The 16,092-nt window shown below is 36.6% G+C and overlaps 3 protein-coding genes and 1 long non-coding RNA gene across 5 annotated transcripts; 2 read left to right on the top strand and 2 right to left on the bottom strand.

Moving 5' to 3' along the window:
* On the bottom strand, positions 1,566 to 3,305 carry LOC104737015. Its single transcript, XM_010457111.2, has 5 exons — positions 3,133 to 3,305; positions 2,582 to 2,652; positions 2,377 to 2,482; positions 2,118 to 2,250; positions 1,566 to 1,964 (listed from the first exon to the last, which is right to left on the bottom strand). Exons 1-5 carry the CDS (start codon positions 3,207 to 3,209, stop codon positions 1,800 to 1,802), a joined length of 552 nt encoding a protein of 183 aa, XP_010455413.1. The 5' UTR covers positions 3,210 to 3,305; the 3' UTR covers positions 1,566 to 1,799.
* On the top strand, positions 3,396 to 5,124 carry LOC104737011 (DPH4 homolog). 2 transcript variants are annotated; one of them, XM_010457108.2, is made up of 2 exons: positions 3,396 to 4,328; positions 4,780 to 5,124. In XM_010457108.2, the coding sequence occupies exon 1, from the start codon at positions 3,548 to 3,550 to the stop codon at positions 4,112 to 4,114; it is 567 nt and encodes a 188-aa protein (XP_010455410.1). In that variant the 5' UTR covers positions 3,396 to 3,547; the 3' UTR covers positions 4,115 to 4,328; positions 4,780 to 5,124. The 2 variants fall into 2 exon arrangements, with proteins under 2 accessions (XP_010455410.1, XP_010455411.1); XM_010457109.2 differs by having other exon boundaries at positions 4,759 to 5,124.
* LOC104737013 (probable sucrose-phosphate synthase 4) lies at positions 4,965 to 10,579 on the bottom strand. The gene is made up of 15 exons (XM_010457110.2): positions 10,345 to 10,579; positions 9,977 to 10,251; positions 9,650 to 9,739; positions 9,291 to 9,544; positions 9,126 to 9,189; positions 8,804 to 9,003; positions 8,229 to 8,709; positions 7,955 to 8,086; positions 7,277 to 7,408; positions 6,987 to 7,163; positions 6,802 to 6,855; positions 6,649 to 6,711; positions 5,711 to 6,550; positions 5,471 to 5,598; positions 4,965 to 5,372 (listed from the first exon to the last, which is right to left on the bottom strand). Exons 2-15 carry the CDS (start codon positions 10,232 to 10,234, stop codon positions 5,096 to 5,098), a joined length of 3,150 nt encoding a protein of 1,049 aa, XP_010455412.1. The 5' UTR covers positions 10,235 to 10,251; positions 10,345 to 10,579; the 3' UTR covers positions 4,965 to 5,095.
* Positions 10,632 to 11,397, top strand: LOC104737014. The gene is made up of 2 exons (XR_759678.1): positions 10,632 to 10,892; positions 11,003 to 11,397. It is a non-coding gene; the product is annotated as an uncharacterized LOC104737014 (long non-coding RNA).

Raw genomic sequence — 16,092 nt, 5'->3', positions numbered from 1 at the left:
TCATTGTTCTTGCGTATTGTGAATCGTCTTAGTGAAGAAGTTTCATATTTTCAACCAAAAAAGGATGCAACCTTCCGGAATGGTTTAACACCGCTACAACAATGTACTGCAGCAATTAGACTATTAGCATATGGAACTGGGTCGGACTCGGTTGACGAATATATACGTCTTGCTGAATCGGCTGCTCGTAAATGTTTGGAACATTTTGTCGTCGGCATAGTTGACTTGTTTGGCACTGAATACCTACGCCGACCCACACCAGAGGATCTTGAAAGACTACTCTTTTATGGAGAACATCGGGGTTTTCCCGGGATAGTTGGAAGCATCGACTGTATGCATTGGAAGTGGAAAAATTGTCCAATTGCTTGGAAAGGAATGTATTCACGAGGCACCAGTAAACCGACAATTGTTTTGGAGGCGGTAGCTTCACAAGATCTCTGGATATGGCACACATTTTTTGGAGCTCGAGGTACTTGTAACGATTTAAATGTTCTTGATCAATCACCAGTATTTAACGACATTATTTACGGTCGAGCTCCCGAAGTTACGTACTATGTCAACGGAAGTGAATATAATTTGGCTTACTATCTGACGAATGGTATTTACCCCGAATGGGCGACAATTGTTAAATCAATCGCACAACAACAACACCCGAAAAATCGTTTGTTTGCAGAACGTCAAGAAGGTGCACGAAAAGATGTTGAGCGTGCATTTGGAGTCCTAAAATCTAGATTCGCCATGATTAAAAATCCATCTCTTTTATGGGTGAAGGGTAAAATTGCATATATTATGGAGCATGTCCCATACTCCATAATATGATTGTCGAAGGTGAACGAAATTCATACACACTCTATGACGAACAAGAATTCCAACAAGAAGATGGAACCTGATCCTCTGCGGATCATACGTTTTCAGTAAATATGGCTTCAAATCTAGAGGGTTTAGGTGATGGTCATATAAGAATTCGTGATAGACAAGCACATCACAAATTAAAGGAGGATTTGATTGAGAATATATGAAATAAATTTGGACATTAAACTATGTATTAATTAAATAAAATGTTTGTGAGCTTTAATTAATTAAGTAATATGTTTGTTTGGTTTTTTTTCTTTTATTTATTTAAAATATTTTTTTTGTTTCATAAAAATTTGGTATTGTATTTTAAATTTTATTATAAGTTATTTAAGTTTGCAATTTAAATATTATTTTTTAAAGTTTTTATAATTGTAATATGTTTAATATTATTATATTATTAAATCTTATGATCTTAATATTGCAACTTAGGCTTGAGACAGATTCGGGAAGAAAAATATGATTCCTTCGGTAAAAGCTGAACTGTAGATCCCATTCCTATCATATTTTATAGTTGTAATAGTTTTGATATTTGCTTTGACAACCGTTTGATCCTCACACGCAGACAGAGTATACAAAACCATGTTCTTGAGACCAAAAATATTAGACACAACTTGAAAATTAATGAACCAAATATTGTGGGCTGTTAAATCCAATCTATAAAATGAATCTCATGAAATTTGGATGGAAATTAAGAATTGGAGAAGAAAATGTGAATCTTGATATGACTTCATGCTTATGTATGGACCTGTCGAGTTTAGACGTTTACATGTAACCACCAATAATTTTGGTTACTAACATTTCCGAAAGAGTTTACAAACAAGAGTGTGAGGATTTGACAATGCAAGTGTGTATACTCTATACATTAGTCTACGCAGCTTGATGTTACAATTTAAGGGCTTCGTATTGATAAAAACAACAGTGAGGTTTTCTAACTCTTGTTGAATTTAAGCATCTCTTGGCTTTGGGTTCAGCTCTGTCTCCATACTTGTAGGTAGCTTTGGGGTTGAAGAAGCGGCGCCAAACTTGCGGACCAGTATTTTGAAACATGGCAGCAACACTACGTATAGCGAAATGAAGAAAAATGGAGTTGCTACGAGCCACCCTAGTAACTGCAATACCAATAAGTACCATAGGAGTTAAATAAACAACTTATCTTTCAGATATGACAACATTGGCAATCAGAGTTGCAAGTACTGAGGATAAGATCACAAAAGACTATGCTAGGGAATGGAACAAGCGGTTTCACAATTTTAGCTACTTACCGCATTACCAATGCTAAAAAAGACTTCCTGAGAGGCTTGACCAGTGAAAACCTTCCTTAGAGCATCTGATGTCAAAGGAAAATGAGGTCCACCAGTGACTTTTTCACCAAGTCTTAGAAAAGGAACCACAAGACTTCAATAATAAACACATGAAAAGGAAAACCAAAATCCAAGTCAGGAACAAAACTGATGCATCTTTTTTCAGTAAAAGTGGTAAATTACAAGAGATTAAAAGGATATGCATAGCATAAAGGTTTACGCGAGTTCTGCTGGAGTGGCAATGATATTAGCCAACATTACGGTAGGAGCATGACAAGAAGATCCGAGCACCGCAAAAGCTACTCCACATAGAAGAACAGGAACACCTGTTTTCATAGCAAAAATCACCCTCAAATAAGATACATTGCAATCTCAAAGCAAAAAGCAGTAACCTTAGGAAACAGAAACTGGTGAGAGACACCTACCACATATGGGAAATACACCCAAGGTAATACCAAGTGCGGCAGAGAAAGCAAGCTGCTTTGGCTCAGTACCTCTACAAAAATCGAAATCGAACACAAAATCAAACTCAAATTACTTTACAACATAAACATCTCTGCAACAGAGAACAGATATGCTGATACCATCTATCTCTAACAGATCCCCAAAAGATCATTCAAGAGCTACACGAAGATACAATGATAAAGGTTCTGCCTTTAACAGTTTCAAATGGTCTCTTATAGTCTTATGTTCCAACAACAAAGACCCTCTAAGAGCTACATGAAGATACAATGATAAAGACTCTACCTTTAACTGTTCTATATAGTTTCTCTCTAATATTCCAAATTAAGAAACCAACAAGAAGCAAAATGCATAACTCCAGCTTGTTAAGACCAACAATTCAACAAAATAGCACATGAGATCTATCTCAAGAAGCATAATCAGAGTAACCAAGCTAGTCCTAGTTCCAGATCCATGTAGAGATACGATGATGATCATACAAAACGCGTACAGATAGAGTCAAAAGAAGACAAACCTTCGCAAGATCTGGAGAAGAGGATCAGTGATTTTCTTATTAAACCATGCTTTCAATCTACCTTTCGATAAACCCATCACGACTCTACAAAATCTTCACCCAAAAAGTTCCCCAGATTCACAAATGAACGTTGATCAGAACAGCTTTAGCGCGTCTCTCTCTCCTTACGGAACCAAGTCGAAGAAGAAAGATGGGTGTTTCCAGAACCGGGTTCGGGTAATCGGGTCAAGTATTGATTTTTTTAAAAAGTCAAGCCCAATTTCAAGCCCAGGCCCATATAAGATCCGAAATGATTGAGCGGGTCAACCCGTGAACTTCTCTCCTTCACTATATAAACCCTAGAAATTTTCTCGACGTCGCCGGTGAGTTGGAGACCTAGCACCGTCGTGGATTAAAACGATTCAACAAACAAATCATGCTTCACGGTGAGAATTGTGTTCACGAGACGTACTACGAGATTCTCTCCGTGAAAGAAGATGCGAGCTACGAAGAGATCCGCAATAGCTACCGTTCTGCGATTCTTCACTCTCATCCAGATAAGCTTCTCAGCAGGTCTCGTCGTAGCTCAGACGACGAGAAGTTTCTGAAGATTCAAAAAGCTTGGGAAGTTTTAAGCGATGCGGAGCTACGTGTAGTATACGATAATGATCTTAGATCTTCGAGATATGATGGGATCACTGCTGATGAGATTAGTATTGAGGATATGTCAGTTGAGATTAGTGGAGACGAAGAAGAAGAAGAAGGAGGTGAAGTTATTGAGGTTTTTTATCAGTGTAGGTGTGGTGATTACTTTTGTGTTGATTCTAGTGAGTTGGGAACAATGGGGTTTGGGTTGGTGAGAGATGGTGGTTTTGTTAGAGTTAAGAGATTGGGTGCTTTTGTGGCGTCTGTTGTTCTTCCTTGTGGTTCTTGTTCTTTGAAAACACGGGTTTGGGTTGATTCTGATATGAAGATTTCTCTTCAAGATGATGATCAACTGTGAGCAATGTGGTGAATGTGGGTTGGTTCAGAGTTGAGGAATCTCAATGCAAGATGATTTCTTTAGACTGAAGTGATCAGGTTCGGACAGGTGGAGTTCTGAATAAGGATGGTTATTTGTGACTGTGTGGATAGATTCATTTTGGGAAAGTATGGCTGGAGATGATTCCTTGTGACCAATGGGATCATGGTTGGTTCAGAATTGGGAAATTTCTCCTGTAAGCTTTTTCTGTTGTGACTTTTGTACTCAATTGTTATACTTGTTGAAGAACATTTAGTTTTGTAAGAAACTTAATTATAATGGGAAACAAAAGGGTCCTTTGGTCTTCGCCACCATAAATTTACATTCTCTACTTATCTTCCTGTGGTAGTGTCTTCCTTTATCTGATATTTACGGTGAATTTGATTGAGGTTAGATGTTCGGGACTGATTGTTGATGACCAGGGTTAATTTCTGTCATATTTTAAGGATTTAGTCTTGCTTTAGGCATGCACGAGTCATAAGGCTTGGCAGTTTGAGGTGTCTCCTTGTGGTTTGGTAGAATCTTGTACTGATTGAGCATATTTTTGTTTAAGGATCCACAGTTTGTGAACAATTGATTGTAAAATTGGACTTCAGGCTCAGTTTAATTTTCAATCTTGCTGTCAGAACTACTTCCACTTGTGGCAGGGAATTTTCTTACACTGCAAAATACGGATGTGACGAGAACACATTGTTGGTCGGTGGTTGACCAAGGGAGGGGCGATAGCACACTAGATAGAGTACCATGAACATCAGGTATCAATCTTTCTAAGTGTGAACGTCAAAAGAACTAAGACGAAGCTGTGCATACTTGTTCTATAAAATCTGTGCTATAGTTAATATTCAACTTTATTTTTTATTGCAGTATACAATATATGAAATTATGTAGTTTTGTTATTTTTCACTGTTTACTAACCGATTGAAGTATATGAACTGTAATAATGTGGCGAAATTGAAAATCATTTTACTTGATCTCCTCGGCCTCTAAAGTGGACAGAATATCCTGAGGTCCGCCATTCTCCTTGACATAGGAAATGTTAGGGTTATCTAGTGGAACTGCGTCTTCTCTTTTAAAATTTTCTTCACTGCGTAGGAGTTTTTCACTATCAGATCCCACTGCACCTTTTAGAATGATGGTTTTGTGGAGGCCACCAAGCAAATCCTCATAGTCCGTGTCTCCCTTTTCTCCCAAAAAGAAAACAGTCTTCGACATGTCAATTCCCCACCTTATAGAAAGATACCTACATAAAGCCACCAAGTCATGTCATCTTGACTAGTTACATATTACATAAGTGTATATGATTGAAGAAACTATTTATTAGTCTTAGCAGTTTCTAACCTGAGTGCTTGTATTCTTGATGCACATAGTGGTATAACATTTAGCCTTGTTGCCGCTTGCGTGTAGACAATATTGCACCTTAAACCTCGCATCCGAAGCCTCTGCCTAAGGTCATCAACTCTTCGAGTCTGCCATTCACACATATATACATCAATACTAATTTCATGACTTTAAGGTAGTATTTATGCCTTAGATTTAAGCTGTCTTCTTGATGAGAGAAATATTCTTAGAAAGAGTTACCTTGACTCCTTGTTTCACAGAAATTGCATAGCATCTTGTACTGCATGCACTAGCATACTCTGCGATGTCATCCTCTGTTGCAGTTTCCGTACATGCAAGTCTCAGAATCATCGACCTTATACTTTCACCTGGCCATTTGTATTCCACATGAGTTTCGTAGTCTGCATCAACCATCATATCTCTCCATGGATAGTAGATCTCACTTCCGCTGTTGCAAACTATTGCATCAATATCTTCCAAATTAATCAGGTTTTTCTGCGTAATCTCCACAACTTCTTGTAAGCTTGAACCTGATGCCAGCACAAAACCTATTTTTCCTTTGGCAGATGTCAAATCTGCAGCTTTCATCACATTCTTGATGATATCGTTTAAGTTCGATTTGATGTTTCCGTTGTCTTCATAGGAATCAACAGCAACCACAAAGAGCATCTGCCTTCTACCAGGGCTGTAGATAACAGATGGGCGACCTTTCATAGAATTCATTTGACTTATGGCATCAACTAGTTTCCTCTGTCTAGTACCTGCATCTAGTTCCCCGTTGAGCGTGAAATCTCCTTCTGTGGAGAATCTCAAAGATATGTCATCGTCTCTTAGAGAATCACTTGTGAGCTCTTCCGGAACTTTCATGATTTCGAGACTACTTGTGGGGTGACGGTTTCTGCAGTGTTCGACATGGGATAGGTAGTTACGGCAGTGCTCTGGCCATGAAAAACGGTGGATGTTCTTAAGTCCGTTTTTTCTACACTCAGCCCAGAGATGTTTGTTAGCAACTAGCTTTAGAAGGGCATCAGAAATGGCTTGTTGATCATGAGGGTCGACTAGGAGACCATTATTCAGTGCCTGCAACACAACATATGGACTCTTACTAAGCTGTCCGGGGTCGCTGAGGTGTGACTATGTCTTTATACAGTTATCTTTATAATAAGAGATATGATTACCTTCACGATATCAACAGGCCCTCCATTTCTGGTGGCAACAATGGGAAGACCATAAGCAGCTGCCTGTCATACGCACAACAAATGGTGCGGCATGAAGATCTTATAGGTTGTGTAGAATAAGTTAAAAAGTACATTGACATAGTTAATAGTTACCTCAATGAGTGTGAGACCAAACGGCTCCACCAGAGCTGGATTAATGAATACCCCCTTCAAGAGAGAAAACCACCATATAATTATGATATTCATGTGTAGAGAGAGGAGCTATGAGTTCTAGTAATCTGCTTATGATAACATTTTTGTCATGTAGTTCTAGCTAAGCACATGCTACTGTTACGTACCTTTGTTTTGGCTGCTAAACGATAAATATCTGGAACTTCAGATTGTTTGTGATGCTTGGGATAAGCTACTTGTCCGTACAAGTCGTACTGGTCTATCAGCTTTAGTACATTCATGAGAACAACTGAGCTGCTATCAGGCATCTCTTCGATGTCATCTCGGTTACCTAGTATAAGTACCTGGAACAGTTTTTTTAGCAATTTAGGTGTATTAGCAGTATGCCCATCCACAATTTTCATAATACATATAGTTCACTGGATAATAAATGTGTAACAAATGCCGGGATACTTACCAGGTTGGCTAGTTCTCGAAGAGGCTGACATTCACCAAAAGCTTTGACCAATGTGGTGACATTTTTTTTGTGGTCAGGACGAGACAGCGCAAGTATTGTTGGTTTATGAGGATTTGAGAAAAATCGCATTATCTGCAGATAATAGGTTCATGTAGTTATTTGTTCCATGGAGTGAAAGACAGGGTAAAACAAGACGGTAACCTTTCTTGCATGAGAATGGATACGACTTCTGTTGGTAATAACACAATAATGTAAAAAGAGTATACCTCGGACCATATTGGTGGCACAGGCTTTTTTATCTGGTTTCTGTCAGGGCCAATTAGCGACTTAAGATCACCATCAGGTTCCTGTGAATCTTGTGTCAAGACGTAGCTGAAATCCATACCTGGCGGTATAACCTGATGCCACAAGGACAGGTCAGATTAATAAATGACTTTATAACATGATGCATCAGTCAATTGCAGTGTCTATATAAATTATTTTGGTACTCATTGTGTTGTCGTTTGTCAGATACTGTGGGAGTCAGAAAAGGGTTTATACCACCATTCGTGGCATGTATCTGCCAAGGCAGCTGACTCCACGNGTGAAAGACAGGGTAAAACAAGACGGTAACCTTTCTTGCATGAGAATGGATACGACTTCTGTTGGTAATAACACAATAATGTAAAAAGAGTATACCTCGGACCATATTGGTGGCACAGGCTTTTTTATCTGGTTTCTGTCAGGGCCAATTAGCGACTTAAGATCACCATCAGGTTCCTGTGAATCTTGTGTCAAGACGTAGCTGAAATCCATACCTGGCGGTATAACCTGATGCCACAAGGACAGGTCAGATTAATAAATGACTTTATAACATGATGCATCAGTCAATTGCAGTGTCTATATAAATTATTTTGGTACTCATTGTGTTGTCGTTTGTCAGATACTGTGGGAGTCAGAAAAGGGTTTATACCACCATTCGTGGCATGTATCTGCCAAGGCAGCTGACTCCACGTCGTCTTCTAACCCTGAGCTTCCTCTCCAGCTTGATATCAAAACCATCATACAGCCCCCACTGCGCGTCAATCTCTTGCCGTGTGCTTGTCACTACCATCTCGGCTGCATCTAGGCTCTGTTCTTCAGCTTCTATTCTCCTCATGATCTTATATGTTCGGTCAATATCCTCTCTGGTAAGTCTCCCTTGTTGAAGCAACTGCTCAAACTTATTCCTTCCCAAAGAGTGACCAGTTAGCACCATTGGCACATTTAAGGCTCCTGCCAAATGTGCAGCTACTGCTCCTGCATCAGCATAGTGACCATGAATTACATAAGGCCATATTGGTTTCCCTTCATTCACCTGCTCTCCCAGAGACCTTGCTATGCTCACTATGTGATTTAGTGCCCCATCGACAAACTCGGGGATATGGGGCCAGAGTGACTCCTTTGCTATGTACCTGCATTTAACAAACATGAGTATTGAGAAACTAACTGGTTCGTTTTCAAGGTTTTCAAAGCAGGAATTTGATAAGAAGTCTGATGAGATAGTACTTGTCCCGAGAACCGCAGGGGATGCGGATAATGTAGGAGCCACAGCTGTCGCTACCTTCTGGAGGGCATGATAACATCTCAACTGGCTCGCCATAGCTGTAGTCAACCTCTGGTGAACTGATCTGCCGTGTTAAGAGATCAACCCTGTGGACACCTTCAGTGTTTGCCAACGCACGAGCAAGCTCAACAACATATTTCACCTATTCGTCCATTATCAAAACTAAAGATTAATGAAAAATTAAGAAAGCCAGAGGAGGTACGTGAATCACTGTAAATAATTTTGATTTTTACTAAAAAGTCTTCTAAAAGATGGTTAAAATACCTGTCCACCAGTGTCAGAGTCTCTTCCAAGCTCCATGTTTTCTCCACGCACGAGTCCATGCATACTGCAGTTGTCAAAGTATGAAACCAAATAGAGGCACCGGGTAAGTCCCGTGAGTCCATATTGACAATAGCAAATAAGTCAGATAAACCAATCTCTACTTGCCTGATTAAGACAATATAAAGGTTTCGACTTGATTTATCATCTTCAGACCAAATTTGCATTTCAGAGCGGATACGAGGCATGTGATCTCGGGGTGGTTCGAGAGTTGTAACAACTTCATTTTTCTCCTTCTCTCCATCATTCTTCTCCTTCTCTCCTTCAGAAAGCTCAGAAAGAAGATCCTCTTCCGCATCATTGCGGCCTTGTTCACGTTCGATTCTCCGTTTCGATAGTCTAATCCCGTCATCCCACACAATCTGTGGAATGAAATGAAAGTACGGAATAAGGATTCAATTCAAACGAGCGAGAACTAACCTTTTCTATATTTCCATGCAAAGGTGTATAAGTGAAGAGACACAAACCTGCTTTTTCTTGCGTGCGAGATGCCAAATACGCCAGCATATATTCTCAAGCCTGTTACTGCGTTCACGAGTATTCCTTGTTGCTATCACCTGCCACAAGAAGTGAAAGATCTCTCCACCATCACTTGCGGGTATTTAAATATATGTATAGATGCGTTTGTTTTGGTTTTAGTAAAAATACAGAACCATCTCCCACATTCTTTGGTTCTTACTATTTTAACTCCGGTCACTTCCATACTTCTGGGAGAATAAGTGGAACAATATTCTCTCCAGTGTCCTTTTTGTATTTATACAATTGCTATAAGGATTACAGATTGAGAAACAAACCTTGATCCATGTTTTATACAGGTCAGACTCATCGAAACTGTTGACGACTTCTTCCACAAAGTATTTGATGGGACTAAACACCTTCTCTTGATGATCCTTTGTATTCATATCTCCAAACACCTTGTCTTGATGATCCTTCCTGTTCATATCCCCAAGCTTCTGGACGATCTTGGAGTTGCTCTCAAACCTCTTTTTGTTGCTTGTTCCAACATCAAGAATAGCTTCCAGGTAACTGTTGATCCAATCATTTCTTGCCATCTTCTCTGATTGTTGCACTGAAATCTCCTTTGAAAAAAAAGTTACATAAACATCTATAAACAAAACAATAGATAAAAAGGACTAAATTTGATTTTCCGCATTTTACGTACCCTGAGTCTACTTCAGCTATAGGGTGGGAAGAGAGAGGCCTAGTTTTGGATATCAACTTAGCTTGCCATTTTATAATCTCAATGCAAAAGGTTCTTCCGTTTTTTCTCTTTTTCTTTTTATTTCCTGATATTTTAATTTTCAGACCTTGTTTAAATTGTGGTGTGGTTCTGGTTCTCTGTATTATCTCTCTCAGACGGGCATATTACAACGTCATGTAATAACCGTTAAACTCTGGAAAGACAAATATTCTGTCCTAATCTCAATGAGAATCTTCTTTTTAGTAAGTTTTTTTCTTTTCTTTTGCATTATCAGATTCTCTAAAAGAATAAGAATCACCCATTTCCTTTTTCAAGTTTGTCTCTCTTTTTTTTTTTGTAAGAGATAGAGAGAATAATGAGTGGCACAAGGCTTTTTCTCCATTTGTTCACATTAGACTTGTTTCTATAGCCTCATGTTTTCTTGAATGGCACAAGGCCTTGTCCATCTCTCACTGAACTAAACCCGATTATAAACACTGCAAAACCTGGTTTCTACTTTGAATTCGGCGGTGAGTTATGTTTCAGTTGGAAGTATAGTATGTTTTTGTTTCATGTGAATATGATTGGAATTAAGAAAGATGGGTTCAATGTAATGATGTATATTGTTGTTTATTTGCAGGTAGAGACGTGAAGAAAAGGGATTTAAAGTCGTATAAGTATGTTGTTACCTATGTTTGGCATGTGAAAGTAATGGAACAGATCATATTCCAATCTTTCACCAAATTGGATACCTTTAAGCCACTTCAATCCTGAAAAATAATGTGAATGGTGTCTCAACTAGAAGAAGAATCTGAGTAGGAAACGGTAAAATGTTAACTGAAAATGGTATGGACGTGAAAAGTCTATGTGAATCATGTTGATGGTCGTTTGCACAATAATTTATCCAAAAAAAGCTATTTGTTTCATGAATGCATATGTAAATATTCATTCATTATGGGAAAAAAAAGCCAAACCCAAAATTGTAATATTATTTATTGAATATATTATTCAAATGAACAAAAAATGACAAAAGCATAGATATTTTCTTTATTGTTCTATTCTATATATATCTACCCAAAATGTGTAAATTTTATATATTTTTATAAACCTATAATTTAGACAAATAGATTTTTTTTAAATATTCTATCCAACATATGTAGTTTATATTTTGTTATAATATATACAAAATTTTTATTTATTTATTGTTCTATCTACCCAAAATATGTAGTTTTTACTTGATAAATATTTCTCACTTCTCATTCGTAGTTTAATTCATTTCTTCTAATGAGTTAAAATAATATGATTTGCTCTACCACCACTAAATGCCTGAAAATGTATATTTCCTCTTGAATTCATCTTATGTAGAATTTATCTTTGTTTTTTTTTAATTGTGAAAATCTTGGAAAATATAATTTGATGTTGATTGTTTTAATACTTCACATAGGTTTTCTCATTTTGTAATTGAATTGTTAGATACATGCAATGCATGAACAACTTTGTCTCGAGAGATTTAAACATTTTACAATTCTTGTCTAAAACTTCAAAAGAAAATATTTTAAATGAAAGTTTGATCTAAAGATGCATATTTGGTAACAAAGAGTTTTTTTGGCTGAATAAATTTTACATTCATTAAAAAAAAGCTTAAGTATTTAGATATATTCATACTTAAGCTTCTCAATTAAATACTATGAAACACTAACTTTTGCTATTTATCAAGAATTGTAGATTGACTAAACTCTTTAATAGATATAATTAAGATAGACATATTCTTTTCATGTCAACTCTTCAATTTTTTGAATATAACTCTAGAATTAGGTTTTTAATAAGAATTTTACTCAGTTTTTTTTTTAACTTCTAAATATTAAAATAGGAAAACCAACAGTCATGAATTTATTCAACTATCTTCCTCTTTTTCTCAGTATTTTTCTAAACCAACATTCTACAATTTTATTCAAATATTTTCTATTTGATAGTGAACAAAACTCTAATCTTCTTTATATATAAAAATTTATTTCTTTAGGGACAAACTTTCATAAATTTTCTTACAATAGTAATCAATATATCTATCACTACTGCAACTTTTCAAACTATTGACAAATTTGGAACGCTTAAACCATATGCCAATACATTCATGGTTTACGCCAAGAGGAATAAGTGGCGCTTTGATTCACTCCCGATGCCCTTTTGTCTTTTGGTGATGCATCTATTTTTTTGGGACATGCTGTAAGCCTCTTTAAATTTCTTATGTAAGTATTGAAACTGTTTATGATATAGAAAAAAAAACATGAAAGATGTTTCATATTCCTTTAAGTTTAGGTCTGTTTGCTTTTAATAAAAATATATAGGTGGCACTCTCTCCACTGCTCATATGTCACTCAAATAGAGAGAGCAAGCCATCTTTCATAATATAGATTTTTGGACATTTGATTTTTTGACTTGTAAAATTTAGTGCAATTTTATTCCTCCAAGTTGGGCAATTAAAGAAAGAGTTGTTTTCTATAAGTTAATTGTTTGGTTGGAAAATAAAAATAGTTAGGGAAATTTTAAAGAAATATCACATTAATGTATATTGTTTTCTAAAATTATCACCAAAATTACATGCTAAATGACAAAAAAACAAATTACAGATTTTTTTTCTTTTCTTTTACTAGTTAGTCTTCTGTCTATATTGGACTTTGGTCTGATATTATATTTAAAAGATAAAAAGAAAGCATCATATCACACAAGCCCCATAAATGAATATGTCAAGGAATATCCAAAAACGGGTTAGGAGCTTTGTGACCATTCGACTCTTTCTACGATTCTAGTTCTTCAGTAAAGCTTTCACACCTCATTATTCACAAATTCAGGATAACGTCCACTTGGATGGATAACGTCCACTTGGATCATTTACAATGCCCACCGAAAGAGACTCTTACTCTATAGGATCCATTACTTGCTGCGGCATTTTCAAAGTATTTTTAAATCCTGTAGAGATTTTTCAGATATTTTATTTAGGTATAAAATCTGATTTATACAATAACAATAAACTGTTACTATTATTTTTTTCCTAATGGCACGTAAAATCTAAAAACTCGGTGTGATTATTCAGTTTTTTCTACTCTCCAATTTTTTTCATAGACTTTGAATTAGCATAAGCCATAAAAATTCCTTTATAGGCTTCAACACGAGGGGAGCTTTAGCCAAAGTCTTTTAAAATCCACTTTGGTTGAATCTAAAATCAAAACTATAAGTAAAGACATTCACTTAAAACAATCCATTAAGGAACGAGAGCATGTTGACATCAAAAAGTACTTCTCAAATGCTCTTCAAGCGTATGTTGGTGTTGGATCCCAAACCAGAAGATCCGGGACCCAAAAAAATCATCCGCATCTGATATGCATGAGAAGTTGACTGGCGTCTACGTCACCCCCGAAGAAAAAGACGCTCTCCCGAGTCCTGAGCCGAACTAAACAAAGACCACTTAGCAAATGCACAAGGAGTTTCCATATCCCAACGTTTCTTTCTCTTTAAATTATTAGATTTAGGTATTTTGTAGAGTTTATAACAGTTGTGGCCTAATTAAGCTATTAATATGTAGTTTATCACAAGGAGTTTCCATATATCCCAACGTTTCTCTCTTTAAATTTTTAGATTTAGTTATTTTGTAGAGTTTATAACCGTTGTGGCCAAATTAAGTTATTAATATCACAAGGGTGTAACTGGTGTTGGCATGAAATTAAGAGCAAAAAAATATTACCTAATGATGTGATTCACGCCGTTACCCGTTGCGACTGTACGGACAAGAGGTCGGGAAACAAGGACGTTCAGTTATGCGTATGTCATAGACAACCAAGCCCTCCTAATTGTTTTGGCCAGTAAGAGAGAAGTTACAAAATGGTTTAGTGTTGATATGACACATTTGAAAAGAAATGTATTTTCTTTCTATATTGGTAAATATTAACTAAATAATATTAGCATTTTTGCACCATTTTTTGCAATAAAGAAGACTTGGAATTGATAAATATTTACATCTCATGCCAATATCATTGTAATTATATGGTTTTTTTTAAATAAAATTATAAAACAAAAATATGGATTCAACTGTTTTCTATTAACAAAAACAAAGATTTCCTAATTTATCTCCCTATTAAACCCGAAATTAAATTTCCCATTTTCATTCTCCCAAAATATCTCTACAAAATCTTTACACTAATCGATTTCAAAATATAAATTTATGAGGAGCCTATAAATCAGCTACATTCGATTTTCTATCTTCCTAATTAATCACCACATTCAATTCTAAAATATAAATTCTTCCCTAGTTTAATCGTTTTATATTTTTATTTACTAGTTTTGAAACCAAACAAACTATATTTAGTTTGCTTTAACTATTTTACGACTTTCACAAATCTTTAGTGTACCATTGGTTCTTTAGGATTCGACCTCGTATATACTGTCTTGCGGTTAAGTGTATTGGGTAATTACTCGAACAATCATCTTGTTTACTTAATGATCAAAAATGAGTGATCATGTAGCTGACTTTGTTTTGTTTCAGGTACTTGGTTTATGCTGCGAACCATTACCAACTTTTAACAACCTGCTTCAGTTAACTGCCAAGACTGACAAATATGTAGGATGGGAATCAATGACAGCATTACTCAAGCACAACCCAAACTTAAAGATACTTGTCTTCCAAGTACTGAGTATTTATATCCTTTCTTATACCATATGTTGGTTAATATACATTCTTCAAACATCAAGGTAATTAGATTTTGATCAAACTAGCTAGTTCCCTTTTGTGTGTTTAGGGGCTTCTTCACAGAGTTAGAAAAGAAGTGTAAAAGCGATGATTGCTTGTGTTGTTGTGCAGCCCTTGGGAGAAGGAGGACATTCCCACTTGCGTATCATCAAGTCATGATATGATCATTCCAATGATTCGACACCTTTGAGTTGGTTGATAGAGACACCTTGATTCTAAAGACGAAGAAGCCTCAAGAATAAGGATGGTGGAATGAATGGTTGCACAAGAGTTGCGGAAAGACTCTTGATATACCGGTTTGATCTTTCAGCCTCACACCAAAAAGATCGGATCTCTCAGCCTCGCACCAAGGAGATCGGGGTTTTGACTATTGGAATCACACCAAGTAGTCGGTTTTGATTGTTGGAATCACACCAAGCAATCAGTTTTGTTCAAAAAGAATAGAAGAGAATCACTCTCAAAGAAAAGAAAAGGTTTCGATAAAAAGTTGGATTATTATTTCATTGATCTTACATGAGTTTATATAAGAAAGGAAACTTGGTCATAAAGCCAAATACTAATTATTCTTGAAGACTAAAACATTAAAGATAGATAGTTGAATGAAGATTCAACTCTTTGTGCATGTATCTCTTCCCAAGGTGACTCTTGAACTTATTTTCGTCACTCCTCTTGGACCACAAAATAAAGGGATTATTTTGGGCTTTCTTGGACTTGAATTAGGTTCAAAGTGGGCTGGACTTGATAGGTATCATCCCCAAAAGGTTTTCCCATGCTCTCTTTGGCCATAAGCTCTTGAATAAGCCCATTTAGTGCATTCCTTAGCTGCTTAGCTTTTGCTCTAGTCATTGGTCCTTCAGGTACAAGCAATGGTTCCTCCGCAACAAGCTCCTCTGGTTCAAGCTCAGCTACATATTCCTCAGGTTCAAGCTCATCCTCCCTAGCTCCATCCATGATCACATCATCCCCCTCCTCTTGAAAAGGATTTGACC

This window comes from Camelina sativa, chromosome 13, assembly GCF_000633955.1.
Source record: "Camelina sativa cultivar DH55 chromosome 13, Cs, whole genome shotgun sequence".
Taxonomy (NCBI): domain Eukaryota; kingdom Viridiplantae; phylum Streptophyta; class Magnoliopsida; order Brassicales; family Brassicaceae; genus Camelina; species Camelina sativa.
The sequence above is the reverse complement of the archived record's forward strand: the minus strand, read 5'-3'. Positions and strand labels throughout refer to the sequence as shown.